This window comes from Hypomesus nipponensis, chromosome 9 (genome assembly GCF_054491055.1).
Source record: "Hypomesus nipponensis isolate SF chromosome 9, ASM5449105v1, whole genome shotgun sequence".
NCBI lineage: Eukaryota > Metazoa > Chordata > Actinopteri > Osmeriformes > Osmeridae > Hypomesus > Hypomesus nipponensis.
In genome coordinates, this window is record NC_140369.1 from 1,523,488 (window position 1) to 1,550,079 (window position 26,592).

Sequence of the window (26,592 nt, forward strand, 5' to 3'; positions counted from 1 at the left end):
ATAGCTAGTTATGATTCCATTGCCAAGACGGCTCTATAATAAGCATGTAGTCAGCTATCTGTTACATAAAATGTATAAGGGGGTGGAGACCGAGCAACACACCTCTATAAAACCAAGGAACTCCCCCATGCCTGATGGCATTGGATACAGTTGTTAGGACTTTACTGACTAGGAATTAGCTTCAACCGTCACCATGTCTGAGCCAGCCCCTGAACCTGTTGCCGAAGCCGCCCCAGCCGAGGCTGCCCCAGCCGAAGCCGCCCCCGCCGAGGGGGGCGAAGCAGCTCCAGCCACGGAGGGAGCCCCGGAGGCCGCACCCGCCGAGGGAGAGGCCGCCCCTGCGGCTGCCCCGCCAGCCGAGGAGCCCGCCCCACCACCACCAGCTGGTAATTTGAGATCAATGCAGAGAGCAGTGGGATAGCGTTCAAGCGCGTAATCTTGGTTGTAGATCTCAACCTCTGTGGCCAATGATCTACCTCGGTGAATTATTTGATCCTTTCTTATAAGCCTTCTATTCTGGTCGCCCTAGCTTCTTCTTGTCAACATCAACATGTGGTAAGCTGTGGATCACGATAACGCTATGTTTCTGAAACGCAAACCGGTTTAATTCAGAGGAAAGATAAGCCATGGCTCTCCCCTCACACAAACAAACTCGCCGTTGCTCTCCGCCTGTCTGCGGTGGCCTGCAGACAAATCCAGCAATTATGTTGTTTGTGCACACCAGTTGTTTGCCAAAAGTAATTTACACAAGCGTTTGCCCCGTTAAGTGTTCACCGGTCAGCACCGCGCCTCCCAGGGCTTATACGCACGAGTGACCTTAGCCGTCCACGTCATATAGTGACACATAGGGCATGTAGCATGCTGTATTAATTGATCAATGAAATGAAATTTATGTTATTCCTTCACTAACTATATAGCCTCGTCTTGTACGGAAAAGTCAAAGTTTCACTTCTATTTCCAAACGAGACGCGCCTTTTCAGCCATCTGGTAAAGCATGCTTTGATAGCTCATAAGTCGTCGTCTTATAATAAACTTCGTTATATTAGTTATTCAAACGGTTGACAAATGTACAGCTTCTAATAAACCTTAGTTACTACTTCCACCGCAAAGGCTCCTACTCCTGTTCTGACTCGTCTGCAAGACGCGCCCGTTGAAACGACGGGAAAGTCATTTCTCAAAGTAGCGGTTGCTGGAATGAACTTAAAATGCAGGAATCGTGCCTTGCACCCTACTGTACGGTACAATGCAATCACGGAAACGAATATCTAACTCCAGCCGCGGCTGCTCCTGCCTCAAAGGATGCTGCCGCACTGGCCACTGAAACAGGAAGACCTCAAACCAAGTTGGACAGAGAAGACAGCTCAACACCCAAGTCTACTTTTAATAAGTGAGCTCCTTTAGGAATACATCTAGGATTCCGCTGCCAAGGCGGCTCTATAAAAAGTCTAGTCAGCTATATCCGTTTCATCAAATCCATTAAGGGGTGGAGCCCGAGCAAGACACCTCGATAAAACCAAGGAACTCCCCTATTCCCAGTGGCATTGGATACAGTTCTGAGGACGTACTGACTCGGGGAATTAGCTTCAACCGCCACCATGCCTGCTAAACCGGCCCCAATCAAGAAACCGCCGAAGAAAGAACCGGCCCCGAAGAAGGAACCAGCCACTGAACCTGCTCCTGAAGCAGTACCCGAGGCTGCCCCTGTAGAGGCTGCCCCTGTAGAGGCTGCCCCCGTTGAGGCTGCCCCCGCCGAGGGAGGCGAAGCAGCCCCAGCCACGGAGGGAGCCTCGGTGACCGCACCAGCCGAGGGAGAGGCCGCTCCCGCGGCCACCCCGCCAGCCGAGGAGCCCACACCCCCTGCACCACCACCAGAGGGTAATTTGAGATCAGTGCAGAGAGCAGTGGGATAGTAGGGATTGTGATCTTGGTTGTAGATTATACAATCTCTTCAACAGATGATAGACCTTGGTGAATAATTAGATCCTATATTATTAGCTATTCTATTCTGGTAGCTTCTCCACTTCAACATCAACACGTGGTTCGCTGTGGCTCGTGGAAGTCTTTCTGAAACGCAAACCGGTTTAATTCAGAGGAAAGATAAACCATTGCCTCTCTTCACACAAACTAGCGCACCTTTTGTTCTCCGCCTGTCTGGACAGCCCGGTGGGCCGCGGACCAATCCAGCAATGATGTTGTTTGTGGTCAAACGTTGTTTTCCAGCTGTTAACCACCTCGCGAACCAGCGCTTTTACGCACAAGGGACCTTAAGTGTCCAGGTCTCACAGGGCATGCATGTGGCATGCTGTATTAACTGATACAATGAGATTACATTTCTAGCATTCTATAGTTCCATCAAGCCACTCACTATGCAGCCTCGACTTGTAGCCTACGGAAGAGTCTAGGCCTCACCTCTATGTCCAACTGATGCTATGGCACCTTCTCAGCCATCTGGTAACACATGCTTTGCTAGCTCACCCGTTGTCTTCTTTGAAGTTGTTAACGTCATTATATTTCTTATTAAGTGTATTTAATCTCGGTTGCTTTATTAACTGATTAACATTAGCTGCCGCTGACGCTGCCGCCGCGGAGGGTCCTGCTCTTGATGCGCCTGCAGACGCGCCCGCTGAAACCGACGGTAACGCCTTCGACAGAGTTAACATGTTGACCAGTCATTTCTGACGCATTTTCACACCACTGCATACATGCGTCACAGTTAATCGCACTGATGTGCTAACATCTAACGCCAGCCGCCGCTGCTGTTCCTGCCGCCGAGGACGCTGCCGCACCTGCCGCTGAAGCAGAGCAACCATCCGATGGTAGGCGGAGGAGATGGCTCAACCCAAGTCTACCTTCATAAATTCACTTAATTGTTAACAAATTAACTATAACCTTCTTTTTCTACTGACATCTCGTGTTTACATTAGCGATTTTATTACTTTATTCGTTTTTGTTGTTGTTTATTTGATTATTTAAAGCAATGTTTTTAACATAATCGTGTAACATTTAACACCAGCTGCCGCTGCCCCCGCAGAGGAAGCCGCCGCTGCCCCTGCTGCCCCTGCTGACGGTAAAACTTGCTAACTTGCCGTGCCGGTTCCAGAGGCGGCAAAACAGATTCTCTTTATTATAAAGTCATACAACACGTCCTCTGAAACACCTTACAGCTAACAGCTAGGCTACTCTATTAACAGTCAGTTTGCTGATAACCCTGGGTCTTCCTGTTCCAGACTGTGTGTGTGTGTGTGTGTGTGTGTGTGTGTGTGTGTGTGTGTGTGTGTGTGTGTGTGTGTGTGTGTGTGTGTGTGTGTGTGTGTTGGGGGGATTAAAGTTCCCTGTCTGGAAGTGGTAGCCAGAATGCAACAGGATGAATATGGTTTACATGGAGAGAGAGGTCTGAGGATCTGATTGAATGCTGAGTATCCTGACACTTTCCATTGCTTTTACTGTCCAACCAATGTCACCATGCTTACCTAACATGTGTTTAACGCCTGCTGCAGAAGCTACTGAGCCAGAGGAACCCAAAGCCCCCTCACCCCCCCCGCCCCCGCCAAAAGGTAAACCAGCGCTCCGAGACGGTCTCCTGCAGAGAGTCACCTGGGTTCTCAGGTGCAGGTCAAGCCTGGTCCTACAGTGACCACTCAAGGTTGTGCTGGAGTCAGGGACCAGGCTTGATATGTGCCTGAAACAGCCTGGGTGTGGCCTCTAATTGTCCACATACTGGATTTCTAATGACAGTGCATCACTGCAGGCTTCCTTATACAAGGTCTGGACATGTCCTTGTCTAACCCACTGTTTATGAGGACAATTATATCCCAATGGAAGCATCCATTTGAAAACAAACCTACAACCCTGTAGTATTGTACTACAATGTTTATTACTGTAGTGTGTGATCCCTGTTAGTATTGTGAGTATCCTCATTGTATCCTCACGTTTCAGATGATGGTTTGTTTGTGAGATGGACAGAAGTTTCTTCATCCGTTTGCGCTGTTTGTTCTACCCTGGGTCATCTAGAACCAGAGCCTCTAATATTACACACACTGGATGTTCAGATTTTCCCCATTCATTTGATCCACAGCAGTGTAGAGAATTATGGATACTCTGTAACTCCACACACACAGTCTGATGGTTGACCCCACAGGTGAGCATGCAGTCTTGTCCTTGTTGGGGTTGTGAGTGACAGGGTGTATGTGCCTCGCCCAGAGCCCACCAGCGTGCCCCTGGAGCTGGCTGTGGAGGACGTCAGCGACACGTCTGTCACCATCACCTGGAGGCCCCCGGAGACCATCGGCAACTCTGGTCTGGACGGATACACCGTGGAGATCTGCAAGGAGGGAAGTGAGTATGGGTGACTGTCTGCTGGTCTGTCCTGCAGTCTGTCTGTCTGTCTGTCTGTCTGTCTTTACTGCCTGTCTGTCTCTCCTGCTGTCTGTCTCTCCAGCTGTCTGTCTGTCTGTCTGTCCTGCTGACTGCCTGTCTGTCAGTCTGTCTCTCCTGCTGTCTGTCTCTCCAGCTGTCTGTCTCTCCTGCTGTCTGTCTCTCCAGCTGTCTGTCTCTCCAGCTGTCTGTGTCTCCAGCTGTCTGTCTGTCTCTCCAGCTGTCTGTCTCTCCAGCTGTCTGTCTCTTCAGCTGTCTGTCTGTCTCTCCAGCTGTCTGTCTCTCCAGCTGTCTGTCTCTCCAGCTGTCTGTCTGTCTGTCTGTCCTGCTGACTGCCTGTCTGTCAGTCTGTCTCTCCTGCTGTCTGTCTCTCCAGCTGTCTGTCTCTCCTGCTGTCTGTCTCTCCAGCTGTCTGTCTGTCTGTCTGTCTGTCCTGCTGACTGCCTGTCTGTCAGTCTGTCTCTCCTGCTGTCTGTCTCTCCAGCTGTCTGTCTCTCCTGCTGTCTGTCTCTCCAGCTGTCTGTCTCTCCAGCTGTCTGTGTCTCCAGCTGTCTGTCTGTCTCTCCAGCTGTCTGTCTCTCCAGCTGTCTGTCTCTTCAGCTGTCTGTCTGTCTCTCCAGCTGTCTGTCTCTCCAGCTGTCTGTCTCTCCAGCTGTCTGTCTCTCCTGCTGTCTGTCTCTCCAGCTGTCTGTCTCTCCAGCTGTCTGTCTCTCCTGCTGTCTGTCTCTCCAGCTGTCTGTCTCTCCAGCTGTCTGTCTCTCCAGCTGTCTGTCTGTCTCTCCAGCTGTCTGTCTCTCCTGTCAGTCTGTCTCTCCTGTCAGTCTGTCTCTCCAGCTGTCTGTCTCTCCAGCTGTCTGTCTGTCTCTCCAGCTGTCTGTCTGTCTCTCCAGCTGTCTGTCTCTCCAGCTGTCTGTCTCTCCAGCTGTCTGTCAGGTGTGTTGTGTAAGGTTGTCCTCACATGCTCTGTCTGCTCAGCTGCTACTGTGAAGCTGTGAAGTGTGTCTCTGTGTCGGGGGGAGTCTGCGTCTGAACACACTGGAGGCCTCAGATTAGAAGGGGACAGATTCAAAGATCAGAACAGAAGAAAAAAATATGAATTCATAAAAACAGAAACTGAATAGATTACTTTGTAAGTTGAAGGTCTAAATGAAAGGCTTGCTTCCAGATGATTTCTACGACATCACAGAAATGTTATCCTCCACCCTCACCTTGTAAATGTCAGTCGAGGCCAGCGACTGAGGACACCGTGCCTTAATTTAAGCCCGGGACCATTGTAAATTACGGGTTTACTAGCTGGTCAGACCTCTCAGCTGCACCTGTCCCCCAACGTGTCACTAAGGGATTTATACCGTATCTAACCTCTCCGTAGAAGGACTGGGGAATCTCCAGCGCCTGGACCACCTCCCAACTGTCCCACTTTTAGATCTCTCTCCTTTTCGGACATCACTAGCAGGCCCCAGCATCAACACCCTGATGAAACGAGCTGGATGATGTGCCGCACGCAGACTAGTACTGTGCTGGAAGCGCTTACAGACTTGTCTGTCTATCAACACCTTGCGCATGGACTTTCATTCCTTCCTTCATCCAGTATGCATCAACACATTTCATAACGTCACAAATGCAGTCTATCTCAAATCTAAAAGCGGATTTACCTTGTGAGTGCTATGCTTGAAATGTCGTCCATCGGAAAGCGTTAAGTACAGTTTTATATGGCTGTGACATCTGTGATGGGGATGTTGTTGAGATTGTTGACAGTAGTCATTGCCCTCATTGAGTCCTTTGTCAAAACCTTAAAGGTGTTGATGACACAATAACTACATTAGACACTGAGCTTATAGTAGAGGAGCTCTTTACTGGTTCCCAGAGGAAAACAGCACCGTTTCTTCAAACTAACACCATTCAAACATGAGCAGGACAGATATCAAAATGCAGAATCAGGAAGTGGCCCGTAGCTCACCAGATACGTGTGCAGATCATGTAGGTTGAGGCCTTACCCTAGCAGCCTGGGTTCAAATCCATTTTGCTTCATGTCTTCCCTCTTTCTCTCGCTGCCTTTCCTGCCCCACCTCACTTATAAAGCGATCAAATAAAGCCTCAGCTTGTTTTTTTTCTCTCTGCCTCAGCCGAGGATTGGAAGGCCGCTAACGAGGATCTGACCATTTCCTGTCGCTACGTCATCAAGAACCAGACGACCGGCGACCGGCTGAAGATCAGGGTAGTGGCCATGAACCCCGGGGGCCGCAGCCCCCCTGCCTGCCACCCCGAGCCAGTCCTCGTCAAGGAGGTTGGAGGTACGCTGTTTTCCTCCGATATGATACATTCATCTTCACCAGATACTTTTATTGAAAGTGAGTTACGGTACAGGGGGATTTGAACCTGTGATCTACTGTGTGCTCTAAGCAGTGAGTCACACCCTTCCCAGTTTTGTTAAACATGAGGACAAAGAACATGATGATGATGTACACAGATAGCAGATGCTTTTATCCAGAGGATAAAAAGTTAGATTTGAACCTTCAACCTCTTGATCTACAGATAGATGGTCTAACCACTGAGCTATAAGTTTTGTGAAACGTGGACAAAACACATACATAAAAATAATACATACATTTTACCAGACACTTCATAAAACCAGTTAAGTCACAGACCATACAGGGTAGGATTTGAACCTGGGACCTCTTGGTCTTCAGACGTGCTCTAGCCACTGAGCTATACCCTCACATTTAACTGAACTTTTAATATTTTATTAGATCACGTCCTGGTCAAGGATATCGGAGGTGTTTTGTTTGGGATAAGTTGTTTTGTTAAAGTTGTGGTCCAAAGACAGCCACCAAATAAGTGACACTTAGGACTTTGAGACACCAACAGAAACTGTCCTCTATTACGTGACGAAACCACGTGTTTCACAGCCTAACTTTGTCACGATCCTGGACGGCGTTCCACGTACTGTAGGTCTAATTTCAGCTGTTCTGGCACATGAAAGCCTTCCCCCCACATCTACCTGCCCGACACAGGACTATTCTGTACATCTACCACCCAGTATCACATTACCAATCTGCAGAAGGACTCTTAAGTCTGCCAGCCATGCTGAAGCTGATGGGGGCACCTGCCTGCCACATGGACCAGCTCAGCAGTGTTTCTGGTGTCAGGTATCCGGGTCGTGTTGACACTTCCCTGGGTAGCCAGAATGATGGAGCCGTGGCCTTCTCACCACGCAGCCCCTGTGAGAGTCTGATCTGCAGCAATCCCATACCTTCAAACCAATGCTGTGTTACACCATTAGCATGCGTGTTTGGAATGGTGTCCACCCTTAATGACTCAAGTGCCTTTCACTCTTAACAAAGGGCACACGCTATAGTGACTTGGAAACGCAAGGGTCAGATTTTCTCCACGCATGTTGGGCTGAGGCTGTGGAGACAAGTGAGAAATGGAGAGTTGAAGTGGGTTCGGGTTAAACTTGAGATCCTGACCAGTTGAGGTCTGGAGGTCCTCCAGCCAGAAGGTCTGGTGTCCCTTGCAGCTTCGAGGCGGCCGGGACGAACCGTGTCCCGCAAAAGAACGGTCGCTAGCCTTCCCAGGATGCTTTGGGATGAAAACCGATGGTATGTGTTTGCAATTAACACGGATTAAAATCGGAAGGCTTGGCTTTGCGTCAAAGCCTTTTGCAGAACTCTCTTTTTGCGGGGGCAGGAGAAGGGCGGGAGGAGGAGGTGTCAAGATGATTCCCCTAAGAGCGATGGTGACAAGTGTCAGCTGTAGGAGGTGGGGGTGGTCTTGGAGAAACATTCCGGAAAGTTCTTTCGACCCAGGGGCGGTGGGGGATCTGCCGTCTCAGATGGCTGCTAAGGCCTCTGAGCCGGACAGATATCCACTGTTTATTTTGAAACATGCCACAGACTCTTACAGCTGGGATTCCTCTCAGACCCAAAGCCTCTTTCATGAGAGGTGTCAACCTGGGACACTCGGGGAGACGTGAGGCTCTCGGCGGTCTGGAACTGCTTCTGGAGTTTAAAAACAAACAGAAAAACATTATTGCTTTGGTCCTTTTCCCACAAGATCTCAGGTGTTGTGGTTTTCATGAGATAGGTGAGATTATGATGCAGTTTGGTTTTGGACGTCGACAGCTCCAGGAAAGCTTTCTCCTGGGTCCTGCTTTTGGAGCACATTCATTCTACGGTTTCTTTCATCTGGATTGAGCCAAACATACCCCCCTTCCCTCACACACACACACACTCCCCTAACACACACACCTCTTACGCACACACCACACGCACACACACCCCCTTAACACACAGCACACCCCCCCCCCCTCCTCACACACATACCCCCCCAACACACACACACACCATGTGGTCAGACCGCGGTTGGATACTGCTCCAGTCTATTTCCAGACCTGGAGAGTGCTACCGTCTTGGACGTGGCAGGTGGCTCTCATAAAACCTGACCTGTCTGACAAGTTAAAAGAACTGCCCTCTTCTGTAGATATTTAACTTTCAAGGTCTCAGAAGAACAGCACTGCACTGTAGTTACACAAGGATAGCAACTAGCAACTGGCTGTGTTTCATCTCACACTGTCTCACACACACACAAAGCCTAAACCACAAATACACATACACACGTATATACCCAACATATTCTCTCATATAGGAAGACATTTAGCTTCTTGATTAAGAAGTGCAGGGGTCAGTAATTTGATCTCCGTCATGTTTTAGAAGGTGGTTGTGTTAAACGCTGTTTCCTCTCCCTAGAACGTCCGCATATTCGTCTGCCTCGCTTCCTGAGGCAGCGATATGTCGCCAACGTCGGAGACAAGGTCAACCTCACCATTCCCTTCACCGTAAGAGCACCCAACTGAAAAGAAACCCGAAAATAAACACTGAAATGAAATGTGTTAAAATACGTCACATTTTAAATGTGTGTAAACATTCAAAGTTACATCGTTGGTGTGAGATTCAACATCTATTGGCTTTGGAAACCCATGCATTTGAATGTTAATCCTTGTATAAAACTAAATCTGAAGGTTATTCCTGGTATTCTTGTCAAATGGGATGTTTGCGTCTCCCCGCAGGGCAAACCCAAACCCCTGGTCTCCTGGACCAAGGACGGCCAGCCCCTGGACACCAAGAAGGTACAAGCAGTGTGCGGTGGTGGTGGAGGGCAGGTGGTGGATGTAGGCTACCATAGGTCTAGTGTGCGTTTATGTCTATGGGAGACAGACATGTCTGCACATGATGTATAGATGTATGCATTGTTATTTGTGTTTGACAGCAGATACCGTACGTTTCCAAGGAAAGAAAGTATATCAGACCATTCAACAGCAGATGCTGTTATTCTGCTGTTAAAGGACTATTGTTTCTTTACAATTCACTGCTGTTGATGTTTCCAAGACAACGAGGTCTGTGTAATGTTGTGGTAGGTGAACATCCGCAGCACAGACAGAGACAGCATCCTGTTCATCCGCACGGCCGAGAGGGATGACTCGGGCGTCTACGAGATGTCGGTGAAGGTGGAGAGCTTTGAGGATAAAGCCACCCTCATTCTGCAGATTGTCGGTGAGACAGAAACGCTTCAGACCCTCAAACCACCTCGAACGTTGTTAGATTTTAACACTGTGGGTTTTTGTAGAATGTCACCTGGTCACAATAACCATGTGGAGAAAGGAAAGGTTCGAAGCCCTCCCTGTGTTGTGAGCCGTTTGAACGGCGTTTGCTTAGTAACAGGAGTGAGTTGTTATGAAGCAGCATGTGGTGATCTCCCCCCCCCCCCCACCCCACCCCTCAGAGCTGCCAGGGCCCCCAGCCTCTGTGAAGGTCTTGGACACCTGGGGCTTCAACGTGGCTCTGGAGTGGACTGCTCCCAAGGACAACGGGAACACAGAGATCACCGGCTACACCATCCAGAAGGCAGACAAGAAGACTGGGGTGAGAGAGAGAGAGAGAGAGAGAGAGAGAGAGAGAGAGAGAGAGAGAGAGAGAGAGAGAGAGGGGGGGGGGGGGAGAGAGAGAGAGACTCACTGTTATTATGGTCACTGTGGGGGAGAGAGGGAGGGAGGGAAAGAAGGGGAGAGGGAGGGAGGGAGGGAGGGAGGGAGGGAGGGAGGGAGGGAGGGAGGGAGGGAGGGAGGGAGGGAGGGAGGGAGGGAGGGAGGGAGGGAGGGAGGGAAAGAAGGGGAGAGAAAGGGAGAGGGAGAGAGGGAGAGAGGGAGTCAGTGACCAGTGAGACATGTTATGTCTGCTATGTATACAGTTTTTATTCTAATGATGTTACGTTGTGTTTCTGTGTGTTTCTGTGTGTGTGTGTGTGTTTCTCTGTGTGTGTGTGTGTGTTTCTCTGTGTGTGTTCCCCAGGACTGGTTCACAGTGTTGGAACACTACCACCGCATGAACGCCACCATCTCTGACCTCATCATGGGAAACACCTACTCCTTCAGGGTGTTCTCTGAGAACAAGTGTGGCATCAGTGAGGAGGCCACCATGGCCAAGGAAACGGCTTCAATCCTGAAGACGGGTTAGACTCCTTCTGTTCTTCCAGAACGTTCTCTGCTCAGCATCTGTTTCTGGTCTCGAGTCTTTTTATATCGGATTCACCATACAGCTCGTGGTCTCAGTTTACTAAGCTTCCCTTACAAAGCAGAAACCTCCTTGCCAACTAAACACCAGTCTCTCCCTGTAGTGTCTCCCCTGTAGTGTCTCCCCTGTAGTTTCTCCCTGTAGTCTCTCCCCTGTAGTGTCTCCCTGTAGTCTCTCCCCTGTAGTGTCTCCCTGTAGTCTCTCCCTGTAGTCTCTCCCCTGTAGTCTCTCCCTGTAGTCTCTCCCTGTAGTCTCTCCCTGTAGTCTCTCCCCTGTAGTCTCTCCCTGTAGTCTCTCCCCTGTAGTCTCTCCCTGTGGTCTCTCCCTGTAGTGTCTCCCCTGTAGTGTCTCCCTGTAGTGTCTCCCTGTAGTCTCTCCCCTGTAGTCTCTCCCCTGTAGTCTCTCCCCTGTAGTCTCTCCCTGTAGTCTCTCCCCTGTAGTCTCTCCCTGTGGTCTCTCCCTGTAGTGTCTCCCCTGTAGTGTCTCCCTGTAGTGTCTCCCCTGTAGTCTCTCCCCTGTAGTCTCTCCCCTGTAGTGTCTCCCCTGTAGTGTCTCCCCTGTGGTCTCTCCCTGTAGTCTCTCCCCTGTGGTCTCTCCCTGTAGTCTCTCCCCTGTGGTCTCTCCCCTGTAGTCTCTCCCTGTAGTCTCTCCCTGTAGTCTCTCCCCTGTAGTCTCTCCCCTGTAGTTTCTCCCTGTAGTCTCTCCCTGTAGTCTCTCCCCTGTAGTCTCTCCCTGTAGTCTCTCCCTGTAGTCTCTCCCCTGTAGTGTCTCCCCTGTAGTTTCTCCCTGTAGTATCTCCCTGTAGTCTCTCCCTGTGGTCTCTCCCCTGTAGTCTCTCCCCTGTAGTTTCTCCCTGTAGTCTCTCCCTGTAGTCTCTCCCCTGTAGTCTCTCCCTGTAGTATCTCCCTGTAGTCTCTCCCTGTGGTCTCTCCTCTGTAGTCTCTCCCTGTAGTCTCTCCCTGTAGTCTCTCCCTGTAGTCTCTCCCCTGTAGTCTCTCCCTGTAGTATCTCCCTGTAGTCTCTCCCTGTGGTCTCTCCCCTGTAGTCTCTCCCCTGTAGTTTCTCCCTGTAGTCTCTCCCCTGTAGTCTCTCCCTGTAGTCTCTCCCCTGTAGTCTCTCCCCTGTAGTCTCTCCCCTGTAGTCTCTCCCTGTAGTCTCTCCTCTGTAGTCTCTCCCCTGTGGTCTCTCCCTGTAGTTTCTCCCTGTAGTCTCTCCCCTGTAGTCTCTCCCTGTAGTCTCTCCCCTGTAGTCTCTCCCCTGTGGTCTCTCCCCTGTAGTTTCTCCCTGTAGTCTCTCCCCTGTAGTCTCTCCCTGTAGTCTCTCCCCTGTAGTCTCTCCCCTGTGGTCTCTCCCCTGTAGTCTCTCCCCTGTAGTATCTCCCTGTAGTATCTCCCTGTAGTCTCTCCCCTGTAGTCTCTCCCCTGTAGTTTCTCCCTGTAGTCTCTCCCCTGTAGTCTCTCCCCTGTAGTTTCTCCCTGTAGTCTCTCCCCTGTAGTCTCTCCCTGTAGTCTCTCCCCTGTAGTCTCTCCCCTGTAGTCTCTCCCCTGTGGTCTCTCCCCTGTAGTCTCTCCCCTGTGGTCTCTCCCCTGTAGTATCTCCCTGTAGTCTCTCCCCTGTAGTCTCTCCCCTGTAGTTTCTCCCTGTAGTCTCTCCCCTGTAGTCTCTCCCTGTAGTCTCTCCCTGTAGTCTCTCCCCTGTAGTCTCTCCCCTGTAGTCTCTCCCCTGTAGTTTCTCCCTGTAGTCTCTCCCCTGTAGTCTCTCCCTGTAGTCTCTCCCTGTAGTCTCTCCCCTGTAGTCTCTCCCTGTAGTCTCTCCCTGTAGTCTCTCCCTGTAGTCTCTCCCCTGTAGTCTCTCCCTGTAGTCTCTCCCCTGTAGTCTCTCCCTGTAGTATCTCCCTGTAGTCTCTCCCTGTGGTCTCTCCCCTGTAGTCTCTCCCCTGTAGTTTCTCCCTGTAGTCTCTCCCCTGTAGTCTCTCCCTGTAGTCTCTCCCTGTAGTCTCTCCCCTGTAGTCTCTCCCTGTAGTATCTCCCTGTAGTCTCTCCCTGTGGTCTCTCCCCTGTAGTCTCTCCCCTGTAGTTTCTCCCTGTAGTCTCTCCCCTGTAGTCTCTCCCTGTAGTCTCTCCCTGTAGTCTCTCCCCTGTAGTATCTCCCTGTAGTCTCTCCCTGTGGTCTCTCCCCTGTAGTCTCTCCCTGTAGTCTCTCCCTGTAGTCTCTCCCCTGTAGTATCTCCCTGTAGTCTCTCCCTGTAGTCTCTCCCCTGTAGTCTCTCCCTGTAGTCTCTCCCCTGTGGTCTCTCCCCTGTAGTCTCTCCCCTGTAGTTTCTCCCTGTAGTCTCTCCCCTGTAGTCTCTCCCTGTAGTCTCTCCCCTGTAGTCTCTCCCTGTAGTATCTCCCTGTAGTCTCTCCCTGTGGTCTCTCCTCTGTAGTCTCTCCCTGTAGTCTCTCCCCTGTAGTCTCTCCCCTGTAGTCTCTCCCCTGTAGTGTCTCCCTGTAGTCTCTCCCTGTAGTCTCTCCCTGTAGTCTCTCCCCTGTAGTCTCTCCCCTGTAGTCTCTCCCTGTAGTCTCTCCCTGTGGTCTCTCCTCTGTAGTCTCTCCCCTGTAGTCTCTCCCTGTAGTATCTCCCTGTAGTCTCTCCCTGTGGTCTCTCCTCTGTAGTCTCTCCCCTGTAGTCTCTCCCTGTAGTATCTCCCTGTAGTCTCTCCCTGTAGTCTCTCCTCTGTAGTCTCTCCCTGTAGTCTCTCCCTGTAGTCTCTCCCTGTAGTCTCTCCCCTGTAGTCTCTCCCTGTAGTCTCTCCCTGTAGTCTCTCCCCCGTAGTCTCTCCCCTGTAGTGTCTCCCTGTAGTCTCTCCCCTGTGGTCTCTCCCCTGTAGTCTCTCCTCTGTAGTCTCTCCCTGTAGTATCTCCCTGTAGTCTCTCCCCTGTAGTCTCTCCCTGTAGTCTCTCCCTGTAGTCTCTCCCCTGTAGTCTCTCCCTGTAGTCTTTCCCTGTAGTCTCTCCCTGTACAGTCTCCTCATTTTCTCACTGTTTCGGTCTCCTTCCCCAGCTATTGACTACAAGCCTCCTGAGTTCAAGTCGCACGACTTCAACGAGGCGCCCAAGTTCACCACCCCTCTGTCTGACAGAGCTACCACCGTGGGCTACAGCACCAGGTTGCTGGCGTCTGTCAGGGGGTTCCCCAAGGTACAGTGCATGGTTTATTTACACTTTTATTTGACCAGGAAGGGTAGTTAGTGACATGGGTCCAGCTCCTCCACCCCTGCACACTAGCCAGGTCCGTCTTCCTCCACTCCCTCCCCATCTGTCACTGGACTGCATCCTCCCCAACATATATTCCTCCTCTCCTCCTCCTGCTCCTCTCCTCCTGTCATCCTGGTCTCCTCCTCTCCTCCACCTCTCCTCCTGAGGCCCACCCCATCCTCCCCACTTCCACCTCACCCCATCCTCCCCAGCACATGCACACACCATGCTCCGCACTCACAGCCGCACACACCGACAACACACAGACACAAGCCCCCCCCACCGGCCCCCCCACCGGCCCCACACACACATTTCCCCCGTACTTAGAGTGACAGATAGACAGGGATGCAGGTCAGATGAGTGGCATTCCTATGGTGTCCTGAGTGGTTCAGGGGGCTCCTCTCTACGGGGCCCACTGAGGCCCCGCCCCCAGACACCCTGAGCAGTGCGTCTCGCGTAGCTGTTACCACCTGAGGACGGAGCTTCGGTTACCATGGGAAACATTTCACACACCGTAGTTAGGATGTTGGTTTTCCACGGTAACCAAAGCCACTTCCTCTTTTGGCGATGGAATGTCTGGTCAGTGATCAGCTACTGTAAGGTGTGTTAAGGCGTTCACTGCGTTTTCAGATTATTTTGTGCTTTCAAGTGTGTATGTATTCAAGTGTGAACAATTGCTGGTCTCTCTGGTCTCTCTGGTCTCTCTGGTCTCTCTGGTCTCTCTGGTCTCTCTGGTCTCTCTGGTCTCTCTGGACTCTCTACAGCCTAAGATCGAGTGGATCAGGAACCAGATGGTCATTGGAGAAGACCCCAAATACAGGCAGATGTTCACCGAGGGAATCTGTTCTCTGGAGATTCGCAAACCAGGAAACTGGGACGGCGGCGTGTACACATGCAGAGCCAAGAACCCCCTGGGAGAGGCCGTCGCCACCTGCAAGCTGGAGGTCAAACGTGAGTCAGACCGGAGGGGATGAGGACAGCGGTGATGGTGGTGATGGCGAGGAAAAGATAATGATGATAACGATGATGACAAATGTTCAAATCGACTTTGTTATTATTAGCCAGATAAAATATGATTGATTGTTAAGTGTTAAAGTGATAATCTGTCCATGAAGCAAATATGTGTTTGTCCTGGGAATAACTTGTGTTGCGATCATACTGTTTCTTACCTGTTTTCAACAGAGCCTGCGGTTCCAGAATCTGAGAAGTAAAAGGCTAACATGCACATGATTACAGGTGAGGTACACTTTTTTTTTTTAATCTCACCTCAGTTCATGGAACTAAAAAACGAACTAAATAGAAGTATGCTAAAGAACAGTTCTTTCATGTTGCACAAGTGAACTACTATTCTTCCACATCTCCTCGTGCACATGAATCCAGCAAGATCATACCTGAACAAGGAGTCGGGACTTGAGTCGGCTAACGGCTAGCACTCTGAGTCCTCAACCTCATTTTAAGCCCTTTTACTGAAACTCACAAATGGAGCCAGTTTCCATGCACCTACAGAAGGTCCAGTAGTAAGCTGTGACTCCTACACGTTTTAATGACTCTGAGTGACAAGGGGTCTTGCTTTTACAAGCAGAGCACCTGTAGCCTTACGGGTTTGAACAGGAGTCTATTTCTGTCGCTGAGGGAAGTCTGTCTTCTCTAAGGCAGGCTCTCCATACATGGAGGTCACTAAACTGGGAGGCCAGGGGCGTGATTAAGGTTGTAAATCGAAGCAGTGACGCTCCCAGCTCTTGGCTCCGGGAAACTAAAATCACATTTCCTTGACTCAGCAGTATGAGAGACAGACACAACGTTTATCACAGGGACCTCTCTCTCGCTCTCTCCTGCACACTAAATCTGTTGGATCAAGCCCACAGTTATCAACTCTGAACTGTAGCACTGTGGGGCATGTTACTGTGATTTTTACATTGTGGAGTTTGTTGCCATTTGGAGTTTTTTGTTAAGTTGGTCTAAAATATCTGTAATAATTATCCTGTATTGTTTTACAACACAGTGTCTCCCTTTGAACTAGCTCGAGAGCGCTCTTAGAACGTTCCTAAGACGATCTTAGTGTTAAGAGCTTTTTAACGAATCTAGGAAACCCGGCCATTACCCGTATTTCTGTCATGGTTGTAGGGCGCCCCTCGTGCAAATAAAACTGAAATCTACAATCCGTTTAAACATTAGTATATAAATATTGTAAACTTAACAGCATTAGTTTCCAACATCTGAACAAAAAACAAATTATATATTAGATGAAATACTAGCAAGGGGCTACAGTTGGGTTGTTGAGATGGTTCAAACTGACACTGGTTCCTAGCTATGTACTCACTTGTTTTTCTGTTACAGTCCCAAATTAGGAGAGAATGGAATGAGACTCTTTACAACAAAAGGTGAGTCATTCTTTAGCTGCTCCTTAATCCTTGAAATTACATTTGGATATACTATATATTGTAATAAATGATTTTTAAAAAACGGCACTCCATAGCAACAGACAGTAAGTGGAGAATGTGCAAAGTTTCTAAAACGCAAAGTCACTTCCTGTCATTTCTGCGCTCTCATGCACCAAATATGTGTGTGCTTCTTCAGGACGGTGCATCATTCTGGGAGGAACGTAAGCCTGGAACCACCCTCTTCACCTCTTGTTATGGAGATCAAACGTTTGTCATCTTTATCAGCATGTTTACATGCCTCATAGTCAAATCTGATCACTGATATATCCAAGCTCAGACCCCCAATTCAGCAGTCAATTAGGTTCCCTGTCTGATAATATTCATATTTGTCCTTGGTTTGTCATATTGTAACTCTGCATCAATAATTCTATAGCCTGGATTAGCTAAATTAGCTGTTCTTTAGCTGTGAGTTAGCTGTTCTATACTTGAGAACTATGTGCAACCTTTGACTGTTTGTTACAATAAAATATTTTGATTTATGTGTTTGTCTTTGATGTATATAGTCTATGATAATGATTTGAATTCATTTAACGTGAATGCTTCAAAAGGATGTCTGACATATGAAAATGACTTGTGACATTGCAGGACAGAGGTAGACCCACACAATCATGGAAACCGCTAAAAAATGGTACATTCAGTTTATTATAGTGAGACAAAATGATGATGATTACTTTGACTTTTTTCCATTAAATGGAATTGACATTCAAAACTAACTTCTTTTTTTATCCTCAAAGACATAACATTCTAAAGGCGGCGATGGAAACATCGTGTGTTAACGGCTGACCCACATCCGCTGGCGCGCACGATATAGCTTTGACCTACAGAATAAACAGCAGCAAAGCAATGCAGCGATATTATCAGAAGGCATTATTGACATAGTGATTCAGACACTGGCATAGTGACAGATGAAATGCTGACTGAGACATGAAGGTTATGTACAGAGACAGCTATGTGAATAGTTTAAACGTAGCCTACGTTCACAGCGAGCCGATTAGAATTGGTTTGTATGTGTCTTAATGACCTGCTGAGCGATTTCAGGCCCAGTCGGAAAGCCAACGAACTTTCTAGATGCGGTACTTTCTTTGACAACAGTACCCTCTACTGTTTTCTGACGGGAATGGCGACATCCACGGACAGTTCAGCTGAGTTGGACAAATATGCACTGAGATCGATAAACCGGCTATTCATTACATAATACATAATATATTTGACACTTGACAAAAATATTTTAGAAAAAAGTTTCGAAAGGTAACAGAAAAAAATAGGAAAATTATTTTGGGGAAAAAAATAGGTCAAAATATTTCTGAAAAAAGTTTCGAAAGGTAAAAAAAACATTTTCGCCTATTTTCAAAAATAGGTTACGTCATTGATGACTGATGAGTACTTGACAAGGACTCTACTATCTGTTTTAGGCTTCTCTGATCTCCCCTCTCACTGTGTGCAAAAAAAGTTCCCAAAAAAGTTTTGAAAGGTTGCAAAAATATTTAGGAAAACATATTTAATTCCTTGTCATCATTAAAACCCTTCAATAGGGAGATGATGACTTAGATCATGTTTCCTGTAGTAGCCCAATCGAATTATTTTGACCCATGACAGATGACCTCATATTTGGATGGCGGCAGTCAAACCACAACACCAGTATAGGTCGATCCCGTCAGTGTAAGCTCACACAATGGATTCATTCTACAACAGGGACAGTGATAACGGCTGATTGATTGATGACGCGTCAGAGTTGTGTGATTTATACCCGGGCGGCAGAATGCGAGGCACTCAGGCTAAATGAGTTTACATCAGCTCGTTCTCCTCTCTCTGAACTATGACAGATATCCTTCTGTTCCAGGAGCTGCCAGCCCCACAATTAAATGTCTGGAGTAAAGAGTAGTAAAGACTGCTTTGAAGTTAAACACGAGGACAGAGGGAGAATGTGACGTATAGGCCTACTTAACTGTCGTTTTCATCCACAGCAATGTACAAGGGCTGGGATTTGAACCTGCAACCTCCCGATCTGCAGGTTGATGCTCTCCCTGTACTGTACTAAACCCTTCCACTCTGACGCCGTAGGCCTGAAGGTTCGAAGGCCGTGTTGAGCGACACAGTCTCAGGGGTGAGGTCTCCAAACTGCAGGAGAGGATTGTTTTGTTGTGTGATTTTCTTAACCAAGACATTTTAAATTCGATTTTCTTAATAAAAAGTTGGGGCCACAGATTTGCAGTTTTTCACGTTGTCTGCAGGTCTACCAAACTCTAAACACCAAAGTTTTCACCTTTTTGTATTGGGCTTTAAAACGTATGCGACCCTGTCACAGCGTATCGCAGAACACCGACTGTTGTGCCGCTCTACACCACGGCTGAGTCAGTCCAGAGAGCGTAGAGCAGTCCTGCGTCAAGGGTATTTCTCAAATCAACGAGGAGACGCATTCAGGGTGGCTAGCGGCCGTTCGCTTCCCGGCTCTGGCACGGAGCCCAGACGCTCAATAACCTAATGGTGAAATCGGCGGTCACTCCAGGGTCCTGTGTCCGCCCGCTGTAAACTGTAATGCCACGGTCGTAGCCTGTACAAACGCTGAGTTTGGCTCCTAAACAGAAGTCTTTTAAATTGTATGTACCCGTAAGTCATCAGTTTGTTTGAAGGACAGGGCTTCCTAGTTCCAGTATATCCTCCTCACCTCATCCTCCTCACTCACTTGAGAAATTGTTGATAGATGGATGGATGGACTGAGGGAGGGAGAGAGAGGGGTAGGTAGGTAGGTAGGTAGGTAGGTAGGTAGGTAGGTAGGTAGGTAGGTAGGTAGGTAGGTAGGTAGGTATGTAGGTAGGTAGGCACATAGCTAAGTATGTGATCATTTGCAAATCCACTGTGTGTATCTGTACTGATGGGCTATCTTATATAAAGGTCCAGAACACAGTGAGGAATGTACTGTGTGAGGCTTAACTGGGATGTGTATAATTAGGGGTGTATTCAGGTGGAAATCAGACCTTCCTATCAGGCAGTACCACAGGCCAACCCTCCTAACGAGATACGGGAGGAGCCAGCAGATCTGAGATGCTCCTGCACAGAGCACCTCTCATGCCGGCCCCTTCAATTATTCACCAGCTGCATGTTGGCTGCCTGTAAAAAAGATGAACTCATGTCTTTTCATCCAAGGCTGTTCGGGAAAGAACTTCCTGTGTGCTTTACTGCAGAAGAGCCAAGCCCAGCAGCTGAGTCCTGCCTCCTCTCCCTCCTCTCCTCCCTCTTTCCTCCACCCCTCCCTCTTTCTGCCTCTCTCTCCCTCTTTCCTCTCCCTCCCTCCTCTCCCTCCTTCCTCCCCTTTTTTCCTCTCCTCTCTTCTCCCCTCCTCCCTGTCTCTCCTCTCTTCCTCTCTTCCTCTCTTCCTCTCTTCCTCTCTTCCTCTCTTCCTCTCCTCCTCTCTTCCTCTCCTCCTCTCCTCCTCTCCTCCTCTCCTCACACACTCCGCCGCACCTTGGTCCTGCATAGTTACGGTGTTGCCAGGGGGGAGAGGGCTGCTGGACAGCTGCTCTCAGCTCCTCTGCCCGGCTCCCGACTCAGAGTCTGCATCCCTCTGCACTCCTCTCATCGATCCCCCTATTTTCCCTCCCACCCCCTGCCTCCCTCCCTCCCTCTCTCCCTGCCTCCCCCTCCCTCCCTTCCTCCCTCCCTGCCTCCCCCTGCCTCCCTCCCTCCCTCCCTGCCTCCCCCTGCCTCCCTCCACCCCTCCTTCTCACCCTGCGACTGGTTTTAAATACTCAGCATTCCCCTCTGCATGTACTACAGCAAAAAAAAGAAAAAAACAGTGGATGAGAAGTGCAGCTCTTAGTGCGCCACAGAATATCTCCTCCGCCCAATTGATGACAAGTAGGAGTTTTATTGAGTCAGCTCTCAGCCAATGAGGACGCAGAGTCGGAACAGCACAGCAGAGATGCAGAGCTGTTCTCTTAGACCACTGCTGTTTCTCCGTGTGTGTGAGAATGTTAACGTGCCTCTGTGCTCCACCATCTCTGACTAACACAACAGGGCAGGACAAGTCCCGTGTGAGTGTGTGTGCAGGTGCGTGTGCGTGTGACAGAGTGGGCTATTCCGGACGAGACCCAGCCAGCCCCCCTGACTTGGACTGAACACTATTTCTATCTTTTCAGAGGGAGAGAAAGCAAAAGTGTTTTTTTTTCTTCCTCCACCGGTCTATCTTGTCTTGTTGTTGCTGCAGGCAGTCTGAGAGTGTTGCAGGTGATACACACGGCTGTGGACTCGTGTCTCTGTGAAGGTAAGCAATGATCTGCCCTCCTCTACTCCTCCTCTCCTCTCCCCCTCTCCTCTCTTCTCTCGTCCTCTCTCTTTTCTTTCCCCTTAGTTCCAGCAGTACCTACAGTACCCTTGTTAGAGAAGTCCCTCTCTCTGTGGAGAGAAATCCACTCAGGATAATAACAGCAGACAAAGACATCCAGTTATGGCTGTGTTAGCGTGGTCCCTTTATAACGCACAGAGACACTGCAGGAGGAGAGAGGGATGAGAGAGGAGTGAGAGAGGAGTGAGAAAGGAGTGAGAGAGGGATGAGAGAGGGATGAGAGAGGGGTGAGAGAGGGGTGAGAGAGGGGTGAGAGAGGGATGAGAGAGGGGTGAGAGAGGGGTGAGAGAGGGATGAGAGAGGGGTGAGAGAGGGGTGAGAGAGGGGTGAGAGAGGGGTGAGAGAGGGGTGAGAGAGGGATGAGAGAGGGGTGAGAGAGGGGTGAGAGAGGAGTGAGAGAGGGGTAGCAGAGAGGAACTTCTCAGTGGGTGCTTCTGCTGCGTGGCTTCATACAACGCCGCAGTATCCTGTTACATAACAGCAGCTCGCGTGTGTGAGTGAGGAGTGTGGAACTTGAGACGGGACTGTTGTGACGGAGAACAGTCATAGAACACGTTCTGCGGACATAGAGTAGAACTCTCTTCAGTGTCAGACGCACAGATTCTTTTTATTGATCGGCAGCTTGATTGATCTGTAATCTTAAACTTTTGTGAGTGTGAAATGAGATGCTTAATGTTCTTGATTTAAATTACTGTTCCAATGAAACTAATGCCCTGTGTGGAGACCATTTGGAAAAAAAGATTAAGGAGAGATTTTTTGGGGGATTGAGCTTATTGATTTGAAACTATTGATTTCATCGTCATACCACGTCAAACTAGACATCACATTGCCCTGTCCAATGTCCAGATTTCAAAATAAAAGTTTGATGAGATTGCGTGATTGGTCATGTAGACTCTGCAGAGCTGTATGCGGGGGGGGGGGGAGGGGTTGAAGCTTTGCTGAGGGACTACAGTGAAGGGGGAGAAAGGGAGAAGGGGAGAGGGGGAGAGGGGGCGGAGGGGGCGGAGGGGGAAGCAAGGTCAAATCTGCTGAGTAAGCCAAAACAGGGCCTGGCATCAGAGCCTAGCTGCTGTAGCGTAACAGATCACGGCTGGCTTCCACCCTAACCATCATGCTTTGCTGGCTCCCCGTCTCCCTCCTTGCCCCGCAAAACAGCCCATGATCCCCCAGGAGCGCTGCTTGCTCCTGGGGGAGGCGTCCCTCCTCCTCCGAGGCCCCTGAAGGACACTGATCTCCAGGCTGGACTGAGGTCTGCGGTTGCGAGCTCGCTGGAGGGACTCAGACCGCTTGTTTCAGGAACACTGGTCATTCACCCCATGTCACACTGCTCCGTCATGTGTAAACACAAGCAAAGTTCCTGAGCGTTGGGAAGACTGTTTGATACAAAATGGTGGCGTTCAAGGTGAAAAGTGTGTGTTTGGGGAGGTGCACTGTATGAGTGTGTGTGAGAGAGAGAGACACACAGAGAGAGAGAAAAAGAAAGAGAGAGATGTAGGAGAGAGAGAGAGACAGAGTGTGTGTGTGAGAGAGAAAGAGAGAGAGGTAGGAGAGAGAGAGAGAGAGAGAGTGTGTGTGTGAGAGAGAAAGAGAGAGAGGTAGGAGAGAGAGAGAGACAGAGTGTGTGTGTGTGAGAGAGAGAGAGAGAGGTAGGAGAGAGAGAGAGACAGAGTGTGTGTGTGAGAGAGAAAGAGAGAGATGTAGGAGAGAGAGAGAGACAGAGTGTGTGTGTGAGAGAGAAAGAGAGAGAGGTAGGAGAGAGAGAGAGACAGAGTGTGTGTGTGAGAGAGAAAGAGAGAGAGGTAGGAAAGAGAGAGAGACAGAGTGTGTGTGTGAGAGAGAAAGAGAGAGATGTAGGAGAGAGAGAGAGACAGAGTGTGTGTGTGAGAGAGAAAGAGAGAGATGTAGGAGAGAGAGAGAGACAGAGTGTGTGTGTGTGAGAGAAAGAGAGGTAGGAGAGAGAGAGAGAGAGAGATAGAGTGTGTGTGTGAGAGAGAAAGAGAGAGAGGTAGGAGAACGTTCCGGTGCTTTACATGATGGGTTTGTTTGGAGGGTGCGGTCTTGGTGAGGCAGTGCATGTGCATGACTAAAGTCCTCACTGTTCAGATGTGCAGGTGCATTCCCTGAACACACACACACAGCTCTGTGGGTATCATTTTGAGTAGGCCCATCCTGACGACCAGGAGAGTCCCAGGCACAACCACTCAGGTTTGATAAAGAGAAACTCGGCAATAAAAGGTAAGATCATTGTGAAGTTCATATGAAAATATCTGGTGATATGGTTTCATACCCTTCAAAAGACAACAGCTTCAAATTGAATAAAGATCATATGTGGATATACAGGAAACAGGAACAGGAAAGACTTCAGTGTGGTACCTGTGTGACCTGTGACCTCTGAGGACCGCTGTCTCACGGTGCAGTGTTTTTATCTCACACCATCTAGACTCTCTCTCTCCCCCCTCCCTCTCTCTCTCTCTCCCCCCTCCCTCTCTCTCTCTCCCCCCTCCCTCTCTCTCTCTCTCCCCCCTCTCTCTCTTCCTCCCCCCTCTCTCTCTCTCTCCCCCCTCTCTCTCTCTCTCTCTTCCCCCTGTCTCTCCCCTTTCTCTCTCTTTCTCCCTCTCGTTCTCTCTCTTTCTCCCTCTCTCCCTCTCCCTCTCTCTCTCTCTCTCTCTCTCTCTCTTTCTCATCAAGCACTGGTGTGTGTAAGCTTGAGGTACATCTGCTCAATGGTTCGTGAAATGGGATCGAATCGGAGTGCTGATCGTGTGTGTGGAACTGTAGGAACCTGAGGCAGATTGTTGTCGCGGAGCAGAGCGACAAAAAACGTGTTCAAACCGGTAACGGACTGAGGTCAAGACCAGGACACACGGTAGTAATTTCCACCAGCAGCTGGTCTAAACTGTATCATTTTACATCACATGTATTTTATCAATTTCATAGACACTATTATCCAAAGCTGAATACAGGAGGATGGGGGACTTGAACCTGTGACCTCTCTTTGTGGTTGAACACTCTAACTACTGAGCCACACTCATCCATTACAGATCTTACAGTTAGCAGATGCTTTGATCCAAAGCGACATAAAAACAGTGGATGTAGTAAGTACAGAGAAAAGTGATGGATCAGAAAGGTGTAGTTCTGGCAGTTTTTCTGTGGTTAGAGTCGAGGATCAGCCTGTATTTTGCCAGACAAGATCTCGATTATCGTTGTTTATCGCTGATGCAGGTTGACACCAAGCAGAGTGGTGGTCTTCAGGACTGGAGACAGGATGCTGATTAACTGGCAGCAAAGCTTCACGTTAGCATATGTCTGTTGTCACCCTGGTTCAGACTTCCCAGTTAAATACGTTGTACTTGTCATCTCAGGGATTGTGTCTTTATGGGTCTTTAAACGGCCGTCGATGAAGTCATTTGGACCCACGAGGAGTTCCTCTTGGAGTTGTTAGTTTGAAGAACAGCAGACCAATGTGGCTGCAAGGTCAAGGCAGGTGCGTACGTGCGGCGTGCTGGTGCATCGGTAGAGGTGGGGTTGTGGTGGTCCATCCCACCCTCCCAATCCTGCTGTGGAGGGTCAGGATCAGAGAGCACATCCCTGGTCCCTGTCTAAAGGTCACTATGGCAACAGAGTACATCCCAGGTCCCTGTCTATAGGGTCACTATGGCAACAGAGCACATCCCAGGTCCCTGTCCAGAAGGTCACTATGGCAACAGAGCACATCCCAGGTCCCTGTCCAGAAGGTCACTATGGCAACAGAGCACATCCCAGGTCCCTGTCCAGAAGGTCACTATGGCAACAGAGCACATCCCAGGTCCCTGTCCAGAAGGTCACTATGGCAACAGAGCACATCCCAGGTCCCTGTCCAGAGGGTCACTATGGAAACAGAGCACATCCCAGGTCCCTGTCCAGAGGGTCACTATGGCAACAGAGCACATCCCAGGTCCCTGTCCAGAGGGTCACTATGGCAACAGAGCACATCCCAGGTCCCTGTCCAGAGGGTCACTATGGCAACAGAGCACATCCCAGGTCCCTGTCCAGAGGGTCACTATGGAAACATAGCACATCCCAGGTCCCTGTCCAGAGGGTCACTCTCATATGTCCAGCAGATGGATGGACAGAGCTGTAGGCGTGGATGATTATGTCTGACAGAAGCCACGCAGTTGAGCTTTGCACAATAAGAGTGTGTCAAATACAGTGAGTCTGTCTGGTGTGACAGGAAGTCATTCCTCATGTCTGTCAGCCTGCAGGTAAAACAGCTGTTGGAGGAGGTAGGGAAGGAGGAGGTAGAGGAGGAGGAGGTGGAGGAGGAGGGAGAGGAGGTAGGGAAGGAGGAGGTAGAGGAGGTGGAGGAGGAGGGAGAGGAGGTAGAGAAGGAGGAGGTGGAGTAGGAGGGAGAGGAGGTAGAGAAGGAGGAGTTGAAGGAGGAGGAAGAGGAGGTAGAGGAGGAGGAGGTGACGGAGGAGGTGAAGGAGGAGGTGGAGTAGGAGGTGGAGGAGGTAGAGAAGGAGGAGGTGGAGGAGGAGGAAGAGGAGGTAGAGGAGGAGGAGGTGGAGTAGGAGGGAGAGGAGGTAGAGAAGGAGGAGGTGAAGGAGGAGGAAGAGGAGGTAGAGGAGGAGGAGGTGGAGTAGGAGGGAGAGGAGGTAGAGAAGGAGGAGGTGAAGGAGGAGGAAGAGGAGGTAGAGGAGGAGGAGGTGGAGTAGGAGGTGAAGGAGGAGGGATAGAAAGTGAAGGAGGAGGTAGAGGAGGTAGAGGAGGTGGAGGTAGATTAATACAGTATTTGGAGTTTCTTAGCAGACTGCTGGATAAGGTTTACATAATCATAGCTTCATCTTCCATTTGATATCTACGTACAATTTTGTTGAAAAATCACTCTGTTGTGTGGATTTTACACTTGAACTTGTGGTGTTGAGAGAGAGGGGGATTCCTCTCCCTAACCTCATGGTCCCTGGCATGCTGCTCATCACAGCAGGGTTTGTCAGAGTTATAAAAAACATGACCCCCATGACTGAGTTTCTGGGAAACGTGCTCATGCAGGAGAACTGGAAGTGGAACAGCCTGCCACAGCAGATGACGCTGGCCTGGAGAATGGCGGCAGCGTTGTTTTGTCGCCCCCTAGTGGCGAGACTGTGGTAGTAGAAGAAGCAGAACCGTTACAGTGGCAGAGATAACTACATTTACATGTATTCATTTAGCAGATGCTTTTATCCAAAGCGACTTCCAAGAGAGAGCTTTACAAAAGTGCATAGGTCAATGATCATGAACAGCGAGATAGCCCCAAAAACATTGCTGGTAGCCAAAACATGAAGCATACATTGTGAAAAGCAAATGAGTGCCAATGGGAAGAAACATAAGAGCATGTAGTTTAATTGCAAATTAAACAACATGAACCTCAAAAGTGTTCAACTAAATATTAATTATACTAAATATTGTATTATACATGCAATGTAAATGTCCAGTGTGCAGTATTCAGTATTCAGAGCTCCAGTACTGGCTGTGGAAACCAAGTTTGGTGTAAAATGCTGATAGTGACTCTCTTAATGACACCAATTTGTCTTCCTGTGCCTTCAGTCCGTTTGTGCCTGGTGAGTTCTAGAACACAGCACAGCAGAACACAGTGATGAACACAGTGACGCTTCCAG

The 26,592-nt window shown here is 49.4% G+C and overlaps 1 protein-coding gene across 4 annotated transcripts; it reads left to right on the forward strand.

Annotated features, from left to right (window-relative positions):
- The first annotated feature begins 124 nt into the window (after positions 1-124).
- On the forward strand, positions 125-17,096 carry mybphb (myosin binding protein Hb). Of its 4 annotated transcripts, none has more exons than XM_084705133.1 (14): positions 125-386; positions 3,498-3,554; positions 4,201-4,335; positions 6,498-6,665; positions 9,120-9,208; positions 9,440-9,499; positions 9,788-9,923; positions 10,153-10,292; positions 10,719-10,878; positions 13,983-14,119; positions 14,941-15,127; positions 15,359-15,412; positions 16,514-16,557; positions 16,754-17,096. In XM_084705133.1, exons 1-12 carry the CDS (start codon positions 194-196, stop codon positions 15,385-15,387), a joined length of 1,491 nt encoding a protein of 496 aa, XP_084561259.1. In that variant the 5' UTR covers positions 125-193; the 3' UTR covers positions 15,388-15,412; positions 16,514-16,557; positions 16,754-17,096. The 4 variants fall into 4 exon arrangements, with proteins under 4 accessions (XP_084561259.1, XP_084561260.1, XP_084561257.1 ...); XM_084705131.1 differs by lacking the exon at positions 125-386 and adding an exon at positions 1,532-1,875; XM_084705134.1 differs by lacking the exon at positions 3,498-3,554.
- The last annotated feature ends 9,496 nt before the right edge of the window (positions 17,097-26,592 follow it).